General features: G+C 44.6%; 2 protein-coding genes across 2 annotated transcripts in view; both read right to left on the bottom strand.

Annotated features, from left to right (window-relative positions):
- The window catches only part of LOC141051929 (galectin-4-like), a 42,769-nt gene that overhangs the window by 26,129 nt on the left and 1,842 nt on the right, over nt 1-14,798 (bottom strand). The window lies entirely within an intron of this gene.
- Nucleotides 259-10,935, bottom strand: LOC141052167 (uncharacterized). The gene is made up of 6 exons (XM_073549396.1): nt 7,095-10,935; nt 6,932-7,018; nt 6,607-6,802; nt 5,878-6,037; nt 5,305-5,767; nt 259-288 (listed from the first exon to the last, which is right to left on the bottom strand). Exons 1-6 carry the CDS (start codon nt 7,191-7,193, stop codon nt 259-261), a joined length of 1,035 nt encoding a protein of 344 aa, XP_073405497.1. The 5' UTR covers nt 7,194-10,935.

Genomic DNA, 14,798 nt, shown 5'->3' with positions numbered 1-14,798 from the left:
GGAAACCTTTTGGTCACTTTTTTTGCTTTTATTACAAACCTCAAAACATCACTTTGAAAATAGTTTAAAATTTAAAGGGAAATATAAAAACTTAAGTCATCCTTCTGCATTCAGCTGTTTTATGCAATTTCGGCATGTTCACACATACCGAAGCTTGTTTTCAAGTGTTTTTTTTCTCCTATGAAAAAGCACAGCAGACATTACGTATGTTTTTTTCGTGCATTTTTATGTGTTTTTGATTGATTTATTTTTTTTTTGCTACGTCATTTTAATCTCTTTGGGGAAAAACTGCAGTAATAATGCGGAAATAAATGACATGCAAGTCCAAAAGGGCAAGGAAACTAAACGCACGATTTGAATGGGATTTTAGCCCAAAACAAGCAGAAAAAATGCAGCAGAAATTGAGTGTTTTTGATTCATTGCACGGTGGGAAGTAGTTTTGATCTCAATGGTGTAAAAATTCTGAAAGAAATGACATTCCATGTTTTTTTTTTTTCCATAAAATGCAAAAAATGTATTGGAGATCAAAACATGCAAGTAAAAAAAAAATCATTGTGTGAATGTGATTTTAGAAGTCGATTTCATTTTGCTTCTTCAATAAAATGCTGGTTTTTTGTGCAGAAAAAAAAGGGTGGCAGTATTTTTGGTGTGGTTTTTATGCGTTTTTGGTGCTTTTGCATTTTGCTCTCAATGGGGAAAAAAAAAAATCAGTAAGAATGCTGAAATAACTCACATACTGTGCTTTGGAAAAAAAATGTTCCTTTTTTATGAGTATTCATCAGGTCAAAAAAGAAAAATTTGGAACAGACTTCCCTCCATCATCCACACCTGCATTACCAGTTCAACGATACTAGTAGTTACAGATCATTGATTGGGGAGGTCCAACCATTGGCCCATGTAAAAAGCACCTTAAACTTGTCCCCATTTATTTGTTATATCTTTGTTTGGGCTCATGTCCTGGGATGTTGGAGCTACTCCCAGAATGAGAGATTTGGGCAGGTTTATGGGGACAGTACATCATTTCTTCTTAGGGTAAAGCAGTGATGGGACATTTTTGGATTCAACCTTCCTGACTGAGCAGTTATGAAGAAGTTTGTTGTGTATGGTCAGTTTTGTTTTATCAGTGTTCCATCCTGTCAAGTCCCTCAAGCACGGATGTAACTATAGCCAGTACAAGGGCTGCAGTCACACCCGAGCTCTGGAGCATAGAGGTCTCCAAGACTTGGGTCAGGGCATAAGTGGAGACCAATACTAAGCTAGACCCACCGAAGTTGGGGGGCTGTAATGGAGATATTTTGCATTGGTTCCCATAAGCTTCAAGTTACGACACTGCCTCCGAGGGTTGATTCTGTATAATACCCCCTGCTTCTTGGCCTGAATACAGACAAGGCTTCTGGTAGACCTGGAAACTAAGACTTTTGTTAGAACAATTGACCCCACACTATGGGGGTCTTCTTTATTTTAGGGATGTGAAAAGCATTGTGATGGTGGCAGCCTATAGATTTACTAATGGAGATACAAGGAGGACATATGTTCCTCTGGAGAACAAACGCAGCAGACTGTAACCCCCAATGTTGTATTTGCATGTGATACACCTTTCAGACCTAAAACCCCCAAATCTGATATTATAGTGGAGCGCCCGCCAGGGCCGTGGGGTACTCGGGCCGCTTCTTAGGCTAGTTTCACACTTGCTTTTTTTTGCAGCGCGTTTTTCCCGCAAAAAAAAACATTGAAAAAACGCATACAAATGCATACAAACGCTGCGTTTTTTTCAAGCATTTTTATGCGCATGCAGGGAAAAAACGCAGCGTTTTTGTGCGTTTGTATACGTTTTTTGTGCGTTTGCGTTTTTTTACAGATTTTGGAAAAACCCCACAAAAAAGAAAAAACAACCATTCAACAACACACAAGACCAATGGGACTTCATTGTGGGTGTGGTATGTTAATATATAGACCCTGTCTACAGTATTCTTCACATTTGCTTGATTCTTCTCGTGACCATGGATCTACGCTGGAAGAGTTTTCACTTCAACTTGGATTTGGACATCGCGATGGCTCAGGCGTATGCAGTTGCTTGCCATGAACAAAGGAAGAGAGAGAGGCAGCGAAGACGGCGGCGTATGTGGATACATCCGATTGTTGAACTCCGGGAGAGCCGTGGGGCATACCACACCCTCTACAGCGAGCTCCAGTCAAACCCGGAGAAATTTACAGATTATATCCGGATGTCCCACGAAAGTTTCATGGATTTGCTTGCTCGTGTCCAACAATCCATCCGGAGACAGGACACACAGCTCCGTCGTGCGATTCCTCCTGAGGAACGGCTACTGGTGACATTACGGTATGTTTTAAAAACCAAGGGGTGCGGTCTGATGTTTTTTTTTTAAATTTAGTATTCAAAACCTTGGGTAATTAGTTTTCGTGAATGTACTAATATTTTATTTTATAGTTTTTTAAAATAATATACATAAATATTAATTTTACTTCTTTGTCTGTTCACAGATTCCTGGCGACTGGAGAAACCCTATCTTCATTACACTTCCAGTACCGTATTGGAATCTCTACCTTGTCTGGAATTGTTGCTGACACCTGCCGGGCTCTCTGGAATGTTCTTTGTCCAGAATTTATGCCCCTGCCCACCGCTGAAAAGTGGATGGAAATTGCTGACAAATTCTGGACAGTATGCAATTTTCCCAACTGTTTGGGAGCTGTTGATGGTAAACACATACGGATCATCAAACCCCAAAGAACGGGATCTGAGTACTATAATTACAAAAAGTACTTTTCAATAGTACTCATGGCCATTGCGGATGCCGGATGTATGTTTGTAGCAGTGGACATTGGAGCATTTGGCCGTGGTAATGACTCACAGGCTTTTAAAAACTCAGACATGGGCCGGAGGTTGTATGGCAACCAATTTAATTTCCCTATGCCACGGCCTCTTCCTCACACCGAAGCTCCGCCACTGCCCTTTGTAATGGTTGGCGATGAGGCTTTTCAAATGTGCGGAAACTTACTGAAACCCTACTCCAGCCGGGACTTGGACCACACCAAAAAAATATTTAATTACAGGCTGACCAGGGCCAGAAGAACTGTCGAGTGTGCTTTTGGGATTCTTGTCTCCAGATGGCGAATTCTGGGCACGGCCATTAATCTTAAACTTGAAACAGTCGATGAGGTGGTGAAGGCCTGTGTGGTTCTACATAACTTTGTGATGGCTAAAGAGCACCCGACCTTTGAACTGGACGATGATGCTCCTAACCCATTGCCTGAATTCACTCAGCACACTCTCAGGTCATCCGTTGAAGTTGGCCAAATGAGGGACCAATTTGCGGCCTACTTTATTTCTGATGTAGGACGGGTGCACTGGCAAGATGAAATGGTGTAATGTTTTTGTTTGTTTATGGTAATAAAAAACCTTATTTGATACCATTACTGAGTGCACTATATTTTTTAAACTCCAATTAAATAAAAAACTTCCCATGTATAACTGAATTTTTTGATGTTCACACACCTGGGCAGGTAAATACACATATGAGTTAAAATGCAGCATTGCTAGTCTGCGTGAAATATATTGGAACGAGCAAAGCTGCAGGCCATGAATCAGGAAACCAATTTTTTTCAAGAGAAAATTGTCCAACTAGTTGAAACCCAACCCCAATGAAAGTCCATGGGGAATACAAGTCAGCATTGAGTGGATGAATGTAATCTGCTCAATTCCAACTTACAAGTTATTACACTAGGCCTTGGAATGACTATACTAGGCCGTGGTATTTCAAATATGAGTATAGTAGGCCTTGGGCCTACTAGTATAGTCATATGTGAAATACCACGGCCTAGTATAGTCATACCAAGGCCTACTCGATTTTTACCAACTAGGATCTTGTTTCACGAAAAACAAACTGGTGAAACTTGACAAGTTTCAACAGTTTGTTTTTCATGAAACCAGATTCTAGTTGGTAAAACTAGAGTTATTACACTAGGCCTTGGAATGACTACACTAGGCCGTGGTATTTCAAATATGAGTATAGTAGGCCTTGGGGCTAGTAGTATAGTCATATGTGAAATACCACGGCCTAGTATAGTCATACCAAGGCCTACTCGATTTTTACCAACTAGGATCTTGTTTCACGAAAAACAAACTGGTGAAACTTGACAAGTTTCAACAGTTTGTTTTTCATGAAACCAGATCCAAGTTGGTAAAACTCGAGTTATTACACTAGGCCTTGGTATGACTATACTAGTCCGTGTTATTTCACATATGACTATACTAGGCCTTGGGTTGGTTTTTAACATGTATTTACCCATCAGTGTGTGTGAGCGGCGCAAACAACATTAATGAAACTTTGTAATGGTGAACCACAAATGTAAATTTATTTTTAATCACAAAAATAAACCAAAAAATTATTTTTTCCGGCGTTTGGGGGCAGATGGTTTCAATTTGGGGGTGTGCAGGGAATATGCAACACTTGCAGTTGAAGACGGTGTTTGAGGGGAAGGGGCAACAAAACTTGTGGGGGAAGGTAGTCCAGTTAAGGGAATTAAACAAGGAACACTTGGAGGAGAGGAAATCTGTTCAGGTACATTAGTTGTAATGGCATGTCGCCGTAGGCTTGTGTGCCTGGACCGACTTTGGCCCAATGCCCGCCTTGATAGATTTCGCCTTGAACTAGGGGCAAATATTGAGTGTAGGTCCCCCGTCTGCTGGTGTGGCTGCTGCTGCTGCTGAGGTGGCTGCTGCTGCTGAGGTGGCGGCTGCTGCTGAGGTGGCGGCTGCTGCTGCTGAGGTGGCTACTGCTGCTGCTGAGGTGGCTACTGCTGCTGCTGAGGTGGTTGCTGCTGCTGCTGAGGTGGCTGCTGCTGCTGCTGAGGTGGCTGCTGCTGCTGCTCTTCGTTGGCAGTGCTCGTCCTTGCAGGAGGACTGGTGGCGGCAGTGATGGTCCAGGTTTGCGGAGTGGTGGTGGCAGGGCTACTACATGTTGTTGTAGCGGCAGGGCTGTTCCATGTTTGCCTAGTGGTGGCTGAGCTCCACGCATGCATGGGAGTGGCGGTGGTGCTCCAGACAGGAGCAGCGCTTGCCATGGTGGTGTCGGTGAAGTGACCAGCTGCACTCAGACTTGTGGTGGTGTAACGGTGGGTGTCCTGGCTTTGAATAGAGGTGTCCGTGCAGTGGTATGCAGCACAAGTCGGTAGTGAGGTGAAGCGAGTCAATGGTGGCACAGGTGGAAATGACACCACTGACTGCTGACCGTACCGATTATGCTGCATAGCCTGCAAGAAAGCATTGTTGCAGGCCTGCAGCACATTCAGCTGTTGCTCAGGACTAAGGTGTTCCGCCATGCCCTTTTCAATCTTACTAAAAAAATGGTGTGCTGGTCTGTTGAGGTCGGCCTCCAGACGGTCAAGGCGCTGTTCTACAGAATTGAAGCGGTGTTCAAAGTGGTTAAAACCACGTTCCATGAGTGCAAAACCGCTTTCAACTCTGTCGGACAGTGACTTGAGGCTGGAATTAAAGGCCTCGCTCAAATGCATAAACTCGGGCAAGACATTCCTGTCCAAGGCCCTCTGCCGCTGGCGGGTAGTGCCCGCATAACCAGTGGCAGAGACCTGGGACAGGGGAACACCTGATGGCCCAGCTTCCTGGTCACCAGCTGTGTGTGTGGCTGACCTGCAAGGTGCTTCCTGGCTGTCGGATGGCTGGGACGGGTCAGAGGACGTCCGAGGAAGGACCGCTCCAGGGCCAGGTTGCAGGGTGCTGCTCCAGGTGCTGTGGAAGAAAGGAAAATCATTACTACCATGCCTTTACAAGAAGCATCAGCTGTGGATTAGAAAAACACAGATTAATAAAAATAAAAACCCAAAATTTATAATACTTACGATCTCGTGGCAAGGACCGGTCTTAGGAACTGCAACGCGTGATAGTGACGGTATCTAGTTCTGGTCCTTGACGCAGATCCACTGCGAACCTGGCCCTCAGCACGAACATCACTGTTGAAGCGGTCCTTGATCGAACGCCAACGTGTTCGGACTTTGTCCACTGTTGGTAAAAAAAAAAAACAGTGCCGTCAAGGACAACAGTCACTGCGGCACAATATAGCAATACAATACTCAAAGCAGTCACTGTAGAGCCCGATGACACTGTTGGGTTTCCTGCTAGAATATACCTAGCACGAAACCCAACAGTGCCGTCAAGGACAACAGTCACTGCGGCACAATGTAGCAATACAATACTCAAAGCAGTCACTGTAGACCCCGATGACACTGTTGGGTTTCCTGCTAGAATACACCTAGCACGAAACCCAACAGTGCCGTCAAGGACAACAGTCACTGCGGCACAATGTAGCAATACAATACTCAAAGCAGTCACTGTAGACCCCGATGACACTGTTGGGTTTCCTGCTAGAATACACCTAGCACGAAACCCAACAGTGCCGTCAAGGACAACAGTCACTGCGGCACAATGTAGCAATACAATACTCAAAGCAGTCACTGTAGACCCCGATGACACTGTTGGGTTTCCTGCTAGAATATGCCTAGCACGAAACCCAACAGTGCCATCAAGGACAACAGTCACTGCGGCACAATACAGAGCAGGGAAATACTCACTAAACGCCTTTTTGGAGGATGCTGTGGCGCTGTCCCAGCCATCCATCAACGCTGCGGCCACCTCATTCCATAGCCGCCGGGTCACCACAATGTCCTTGTACAGCCGGTCACGGCTGTCCCACAACGGCGAACGCTCCTGGACCAGGCTGATGAGCTGCTCATTATCCAGGTAGACGTCTTCATCCCGTTGTGGAACCTAGCCAAAACACATTCATTAGAATAATCAAATTTAAATTGAATAAAAAGTTACAAAAAAAAGAAACATAAAAAAGAGTAAAAATAGAAGATAAAAAATAAAGAACATTACAAATCATTTGATACATACATTCCGTATCACCACCGGGACTTGGCTTCGCTGCTCCTGCTCTTCGCCCTCACTAGTCCCGTCCGCAGAAGATGATGATGACGATGTCTTAAAAAAGTTGAAAAAAACGTAAGAGATTTGGAGAAGCAGCAGATATACTTACCAGATGCACGAAAATAATCACCTCACGGTCTGCTTGCGCCAATTCCTGCCGCGATGGGGAATACTCGGATTCTGAAGACATACTGCATGTAAAAATAATAAAAATCATTAGTACATACATAATTTAAAAGGACAGGCATATAATGTAATATACTCACATTCTTCGCTGATAGAAGATGGGTTCCTTGTTGACTGTCTGCTCTCCAATCTGTCAGTGTAGTAGTGGCAGAGTTTTGGCAGGCACCTCCTTTATATAGACTTTTTTTTTTTGACTTTAGAAGATTATAACTAGTACAACAAGTGGACACCACCAAAAAAACGCAGCGCTAAAAAAACGCATACATGCGCATGCCAGTGCGCACGTATGCGCATCCATAGGCTATAATGGCCATTTTTAGCGCAAAACGTGCGCATGCGCTTTTTTGCAGGACCAAAAAATGCAACATGCTGCGTCTGTAAAATACAAACGCACACCCCAAAAAAACGCAGCGCATGAAAATCGCATACGTGCGCATGCCAGCGCGCAGGTATGCGCACCCATGTTAAATATAGGGGAAAAAAACGCATGCGCACGTATGCGTTTTTTTCCAGCGCAAAAAAACGCAAATGTGAAACCAGCCTTAAAGGTGCAGTGTCACAGCGGCGGTGATCTGGTCTGTGGCCCTGGGGGTCCACTAATAGGAGTATATTTACAAGGGATGAAAGATAACAGGGTCCCCTCTCCTTATGTACTTGTGTGTCCCTTGTCTTACACATGTTTATTATACTGGTCTATATTTCCCCTTTTCACATGTAAAGCGCCATGGAATAAATGGCGCTATATAAATGCATAATAATAATAAAAAAAGATTGTTTGTAATAAGTGTTTGTGATGCCACCTGTGATATCTGATAAGAAGCGACCAGCGCTGCAGTGCAGATCCGCTGGGACAGATGGTGATGCAGCAGAGTTGGTATAGCTCTCCACAGGCAGAGCTGTTGTCCCAGGGCAGATGAAAGATGCTGAGGAAGATGGTGATGCAGTATTTGGCAAGAGATGCAGCAGTGTTGAGAAGGTGTTGCAGAAAGAATTCAAAGGACACGAGAGTGAAGTTTCCTTTACCTTTTATGGTGCTTTGTAGATACAGTCCAGGACACAAGTTACAGTTGGTGCGGGAGTCGGTTAGCCTGGAAGCAATTTGGGAATCTCTCTATACAGATGGGTTGTCTCCTCTCTAGCGCTATTCTCTGAAGTACATGCAGTTGTGAACTGAAGTTCCTCTTTCTGTCTGTTACTTAGAACTCCACTCGCATGACAGGCAGCTGTAGCCTTCTTCAGGGTCCGCTCCACTATGGCATCCCCGGCTCACACGTGCTGCTGTGTCATCAAGTCTCAGTTTGGAACAGAGGATCTGCAGCCTCTTATCCTCTAGATTCTGTTGTGGGACCTTTAGCATCCACACAGCCTCTGACTCCGGCTTCCGGTCTCTGGCGCTTAAGCTTAGGGGTGAGCTCCTCTATAGCTCTAGTCCCCGAGCTCCTCCTTACCACGTCCTCTCTTTTCCCTGTCCACATTAACCTATTCTAACTTCCTCCTCTTGACCAAAGAAAGCAGCCCCCCTGAAGTTGGGTTTAGACCTCCCTCTGCTGGCCTGGAGCAGGAACAGTGTTGTATGCTGGAACTACCTGATAAAGAGATGCTTTCCTTTCCTCCAGGCATGACATCACTCTCCCTAGGAGGGAGGTAAGGCCACTGTGGCGACCGTACTCCTGGGGGCGCCACAATAGTATGTTGTGTAGTTCCAGGGATCAGTTCTTTCACCTGTGACTAAAGTTTATTTTGCTGACCTTCCCATGTATGTGAATACTCACAGGAAGTGTGACTAGTTGGCACCCTACTGGGACTGTAGACCCATGATGCATGCTCCAATCAGCCCTCTCCTTGGGGAGCACAGTGCTACCAGTAGGTGGAGTGGACTAGAGGTGATGAAGTGTTGTCAATAAGCCCCTTACCATTATCATGACATATTCGATGGCCTGTTGTAGACATGGTTTTCCTATTTAGGTGGAGTGGGAACTGCGATTTTGCCATTGATGCCTGCATCACTTCCTCCAGGAGTGTTACGCCACATGATGGGTGCGACTTGCTGCTCCTTTTGTTTTGCAGTTCTTGTTCTCTAGCCTTGCCTGCAGACATATGTCATACAGGGTGTGTCACCGAGCATTCTCACTGCGAAACCCCATTCATTCAACTACTCTTCACTCACAATGGGGAAAACATGTTGAAACACGGACATCGTTCCCAACAAATACAGCCCATCACAGAATTATAAAATAACATTGTCTGCTCTGCAGCCCTGATCGCTTCAGTCGTACTTCAAACGGGAAAAATAATATGGATTTACTAATTCTAGATCCGAGGGACAGCAGCCATCTTCCCACAATACAGCCATGCTAATAACAGTGCAAGGCGTCAACTCTGGTGGTGGGATCTAGTAGGCTTGACACTTGCATAGATTCAAGATCAGAATGATCCAGTAGAGGATCATCAGGCTCGTCAGGTACACAATAGTCCTGCTGATCATTCAGCTGGCAGCTATCTTGCATGACTCTTCCATTCGCAGGAGCTCTCACTTGGCTGAGTGTTCCTGCATTCTCTATGAGAATAAATGGATCTGCAGTCTGTAATTGGACACATTGGATCCTTATCTCTTCCAACATCATCTGTTAGGTGACAGACGGGTGTCCCCAAAACACATTGGACTCTTGACCGTACCTGTCGATAACTGTGGACTTGGCCAACGTTATGTGAGCCTTACACAGTAATGGCCACCAAAAGTCCAGTAGAAGACGATGGATACCACCAAAGAGGAAGTCCCCAGTTCCTACTATTAAATATTCTACAAAAATAGGTTGTTTTTTAATTGGGATGTCCAAGCTTGCTACAAAAGTGTGCAGGCACTCTGTGACTGTAGGCTGGTGAATCTTGACAGTATGGGGTGTACACATTGTCATCATTTCTCAGTATTTCAGGAGCGAGAGGACGGTCGGTAGTCTACAGACCCAGACTTTTGTCCCATGCCTGGACGACCCCTTAAAAGAGTTACCAAATAATTGTAGAGAAGAGGGTCATATAATGACCTGTCTGCCACCCCACTGTCATCAGACACTACTGCACCCTGTAAGCATTCTTGGATGTACAGACAATGTCTCCCATAGCTTCAGCTTTATGATTTATTCCACATGCAAATGTGGCGCCCCAGGAGTAAGGTCGCCACAGTGGCTTTGCCTTCCTCCAGGGAGGGTAATGCCAGGCTTGGAGGCAATGACGGGTCTCTCTCGCAGTCAATCTATGCATGCAACACAGTTCCACTCCAGGCCAGCAGGGGGAACTCTGAACCGGAATTGAGGGGAGGAGTGCTCTCTGAGGGCCGGGAGGAGTGCTCTCTGAGGGCCAGGAGGAAGGAGAGTTAGTTAGTCTGCGGAGGGTGAAGTGTGCAGATGTGTGGAAGGAGAGCTGAGATAGAGCTGAGAGGAAGAGCTCATCTCCCGTAAGAGCGCATGAACTGGAGCCTGGTCTCCACGGCTCTAAGGACACTGATGGTCCTACAGCAGACACCAGAGGAGTAGAAGGATGTAAATGCAATACTCCCATCTAAGACTTGAGGGCACAGAAGCAACACGGATAGTGAGCCGGGACTTAGGAGTGAGGAGTCCCTGGAACAGGCTACAGTTGTCTGCCGTACAAGTAGAGTTCTTGGGAACATCTGACAGGAGGAACTCCAGTGTAACTCAGTACTGGAGATCCCTCAAGTAAGCGCTAGGAAGGAGACTGCACAGCCCATCTGCTGAGAGAGAATTCCTGAGTTGCTTCCAGGCTAGCCTGCTCCGGTACCATCTGTAATCAGGACCCTGGACTGCATTTATCAAGTAAAGGTACAGAAATTGCACCCCGCTGTGTCTTGTCTGCTTCCTACCTTTCCGGCACCTCTACATCCCCGTGCCAACCACATCAACACTGCCCTGGGACTACAGCTTCACCTGTGGGGAGCTTTTACATCTTTGCTGCACCATACCATCAGTCCCAGCGGATTTGCATGCAGCGTCGGCTTAACACCTCCCTTGCCGAGCACCACAGGTGGCGTCATGAACTATTCATCTAACTACATGCAAATCATTACATTCCCCCATTACTTGAGCGCCCAGGGCCACGGACCGGGTCCCTGCTGCTGTGACACATCCCGCTGATACCGGCCCGGTACAGAGTACCCCACAGCCCTGGGAAGGCGACCCACAGTCATACAGCCTTTTGGGCAGATCAGAAGTGCTCCTTGTATGGCCGTTAGCGAATCTACAGGCTGCCACCAAGATGAGACTTTGTAGGGACAGCTCGAAAAATAGCAAAATCCTGTGTTGTGGTGCTTGGTCATGGTAAGGATTTTCATCCATTGATGGGGAGCAGACTTGTCATTTGGCATAAAAAGCCATTTGCTTCAGTGCCCAAGAACGACTGACTAAATCCTACACAGCCAATCAACTTTTGAGCATATTGGTCATCAGTCGGCCTCTGTCACCACCAAAAAATGGTCTACTCTACATCATGTGAGCAGATTTGGAGTTGTCAATCACTCCGTTCATGTGCAGGGTCTGTAATACTTTGCTCTTTGGGGAAAAAAAGTAATGTGAGAAGTATTATTTTCTTTCCATGACTGGACATGTTTTTCACTGAAAGGAGAAAGCGAGCATGTCAAAACCTATCCCAGTAAGTGCTTGTTTGTTTTTATCATTACTGGGAGCGATGAGCCTGAACACTAAGGTGGATTGCCCAAGAACGACTGACTAAATCCAACACAGCCAATCAACTTTGGAGCATATTGGTCATCAGTCGGCCTTTGTCACCACCAAAAATGGTCTACATCATGTGAGCAGATTTGGAGTTGTCAATCACTTCGTTCATGTGCAGGGTCTGTAATACTTTGCTCTTTGGGAAAAAAAAGTAATGTGAGAAGTATTATTTTCTTTCCATGACTGGACATGTTTCTCACTGAAAGGAGAAAGCGAGCATGTCAAAACCTATCCCAGTAAGTGCTTGTTTGTTCTTATCATTACCGGGAGCGATGAGCCTGAACACTAAGGTGGATTGCAAAATATTCCTATTTCTCAAATTGAAACAATGGGAGAAAGTCTGTAGGGATTGGAAGCCGAGGGGCGCCAACCAAAAATACTTGGACATGCTCCACTAGGAAATCTTAAACTAGTAGTAATCTACAGTAATTTATAGAAGATAATTTGATTAGCGTTCTCGTGAAAAAGGGAATCTAAGATGCCCAGAAGGTCCAGCTCCGGTTGTTGCAAATTGGCAAAATCTAAAAGCAAAAAGATGAAATCCAATCTATAACTCGGCTCCTACCCACCATTTGCCACTTACAAGAATGTGTCAGAGGGCGCTCTGAGTCGCTTTATGAACCATGGTCCATATGCAACTGTTACTACTGCATGAAATGACTGATCATTGTGGCTTCTTCACGCACAAGAAACCTTCCTGCTCTCTGGGAATTTTTGGTGAAACTCAAATTTTGCCAAATTTTTTAGGAGTCCGGGAGGTGTCATGAGGTCTGCTGATATTTTAGTAGTACACATTGAAAACTTTTATTTGGTAACACAATGTGGGAATTGTTGTTTTTTTTTTTCTACCCAAAGAAGCCCATGTTAGGTTGACTGAAAAAATTAGAATTTAAGGCCGCCATGCACATTGGAGAAAAGTCAGCCGAACCCAACAATTTTGGTGGGATCAGCCAACTATTGTATTTTGGGTCCTCCTGACTCTCCCCTTCAGATTATGTTGGTGGACGTAAGGATTGGGTGGTTGGAATTCAGATACCATTTCTTTTTGGCAGTGAGATAACCCAACGCTGGATGAGAAATCTAACAACAAAAAAACTAATGTCTATGGCTTATCCAGGAGATCAGCGGATGTCCCATTGTGTCGGAGATGAAGACATCTCCATCCAGCAGACAATTCGTTCTCTATGGAGACTCCATTTTGCATCTATTGACAAGGAATTACATCTTCATCTCAGCGGCTAATGGGAATGATGAAACTCGGAGAGCACAATGTAAGGGACACTCCCTGACTATCCCTTCCTCCTCGTGCACTGAAATGATCATCTTGCTCATACTCTCGTCCTTCTTGCATCCTTGGCTGTTATTTCTGGCACTTGTATTCAAATTGTCTGATGTGAAGAATAAAAAAAATCTCTTCTGTAAGCCCAGAAGTTGGAATGAGAGGTCGGCCTGGGAGTGCTGCTGCCTCTGCAGCTCATCGGGGCTCAGAGGTGGACCTCTAACTTTGTCCGTAAAGCACATTACTGTGATTTGACAGTAAGTTTTGGTCAGTTTTTCCAATATCTCCCATTAATTCTATAATTCGCTCCAGTTTGATATCTTTAGTCTACCCTCCATAACCCAAATCCCAAGGAGGAATAGTAAAAGGTTAATATTTGTAAGACATGTGACATTGAATATTGAATTTGCCAACTTTTGAGAAGATGATTTGTGAGGATTATAAATGGGAACGTATGAAGCTTTGCAGGGTACATCGCATGCAAATATTTTGGCCCGGTATCCTATTCATTTATACTGTATAGCATACCCCCCAATATTTGTATTATTTATTTAACAGTCTTTGGCTATATCTCGTGCCATGCAGACTTGATGGATGAACGCTCTGTAGGACAACAGATTTAGTACCAACCTAGATAGGTCCACCAGGGTCTTCTTCGTTAGCATACCTCCTTAACATATAGAATAGTAATCCAAAATATTGCATACGATCCGCACATCACACCCAAAAACAATATATCAACAAAAGGAGTCCAAAAAATAGGTAGGGCATTTCAACCATATACCATACAACTAGTCCCCCATAGACATATGAGGGGCACAAGAAGAGATCCCACAATAATAATCAATTTAAAAATGTATATATATTATTGGAAAAAACATCTAAAAACAGAGTTAACAAAAAGCAAGATAGCCATGACAAGGCACGGAAGAAGCTGGCGGCGAATCACGCGTCGGGGTGAGGGGACACCCGGTGACACAATGCTACAGGTAGATATACTCTTTAGCTCCTTCTATGCACCTTATACTTGCTAATTTATATTTACCATCTGATTCACATGTTTCACAGCGGTGGGGCTTATCTATTTGTGAGGCTTATTAGCACTATTAGGGCTATGTTCACATATGTATGGTACACAATTTATGCAGCACACCCTCGGGATCATATACTGTTCATGTTTGATTACTATAGCAACCTTGCTAGGGGATTATTCTATTTAGGGTCCCAGCATTTTCTTTGTATTTACATTAGGTGTTTTGTGCATATAATAATATCTATATGATGTTATAGCCTATTCCTATCTTTTGGCTCGGTGTCCCTTGTCATGGCTATCTTGCTTTTTGTTAACTCTGTTTTTAGATGTTTTTTCTAATAAAATATATACATTTTTAAATTGATTATTATTGTGGGATCTCTTCTTGTGCCCCTCATATCTATGGGGGACTAGTTGTATGACACCCAAAAACAATACAGACTCCAGACCAAACCCCCCTAAATACACACTCCAGACCAGAAACCTGCAAAATACCAACCACAGATCAGGCTACTAGCAAAATACAGTCCCAGACCAGACTACCTCTAAATTAAAGATCTAAAATCGGACTGCCCCAAAGTTGCAGACCTA

The sequence above is a fragment of the Dendrobates tinctorius genome, unplaced genomic scaffold (assembly GCF_039654945.1).
Source record: "Dendrobates tinctorius isolate UK_male_01 unplaced genomic scaffold, ASM3965494v1 ptg000158l, whole genome shotgun sequence".
NCBI classification, from domain to species: Eukaryota; Metazoa; Chordata; class Amphibia; order Anura; family Dendrobatidae; genus Dendrobates; species Dendrobates tinctorius.
This window is presented reverse-complemented; position numbering and strand designations above follow the sequence as displayed.

Bases quoted from the DNA above. Each gene is read 5' to 3' on its own strand.
- LOC141052167 (XM_073549396.1), bottom strand. From the start codon at position 7,193: ATGTATGTACTAATGATTTTTATTATTTTTACATGCAGTATGTCTTCA. The intron at 7,019-7,094 runs GTGATTATTTTC...AACTTTTTTAAG, and splicing joins TGGCGCAAGCAGACCGTGAG to ACATCGTCATCATCATCTTC. The intron at 6,038-6,606 runs GTGAGTATTTCC...TTTTACCAACAG, and splicing joins ATCCTCCAAAAAGGCGTTTA to TGGACAAAGTCCGAACACGT.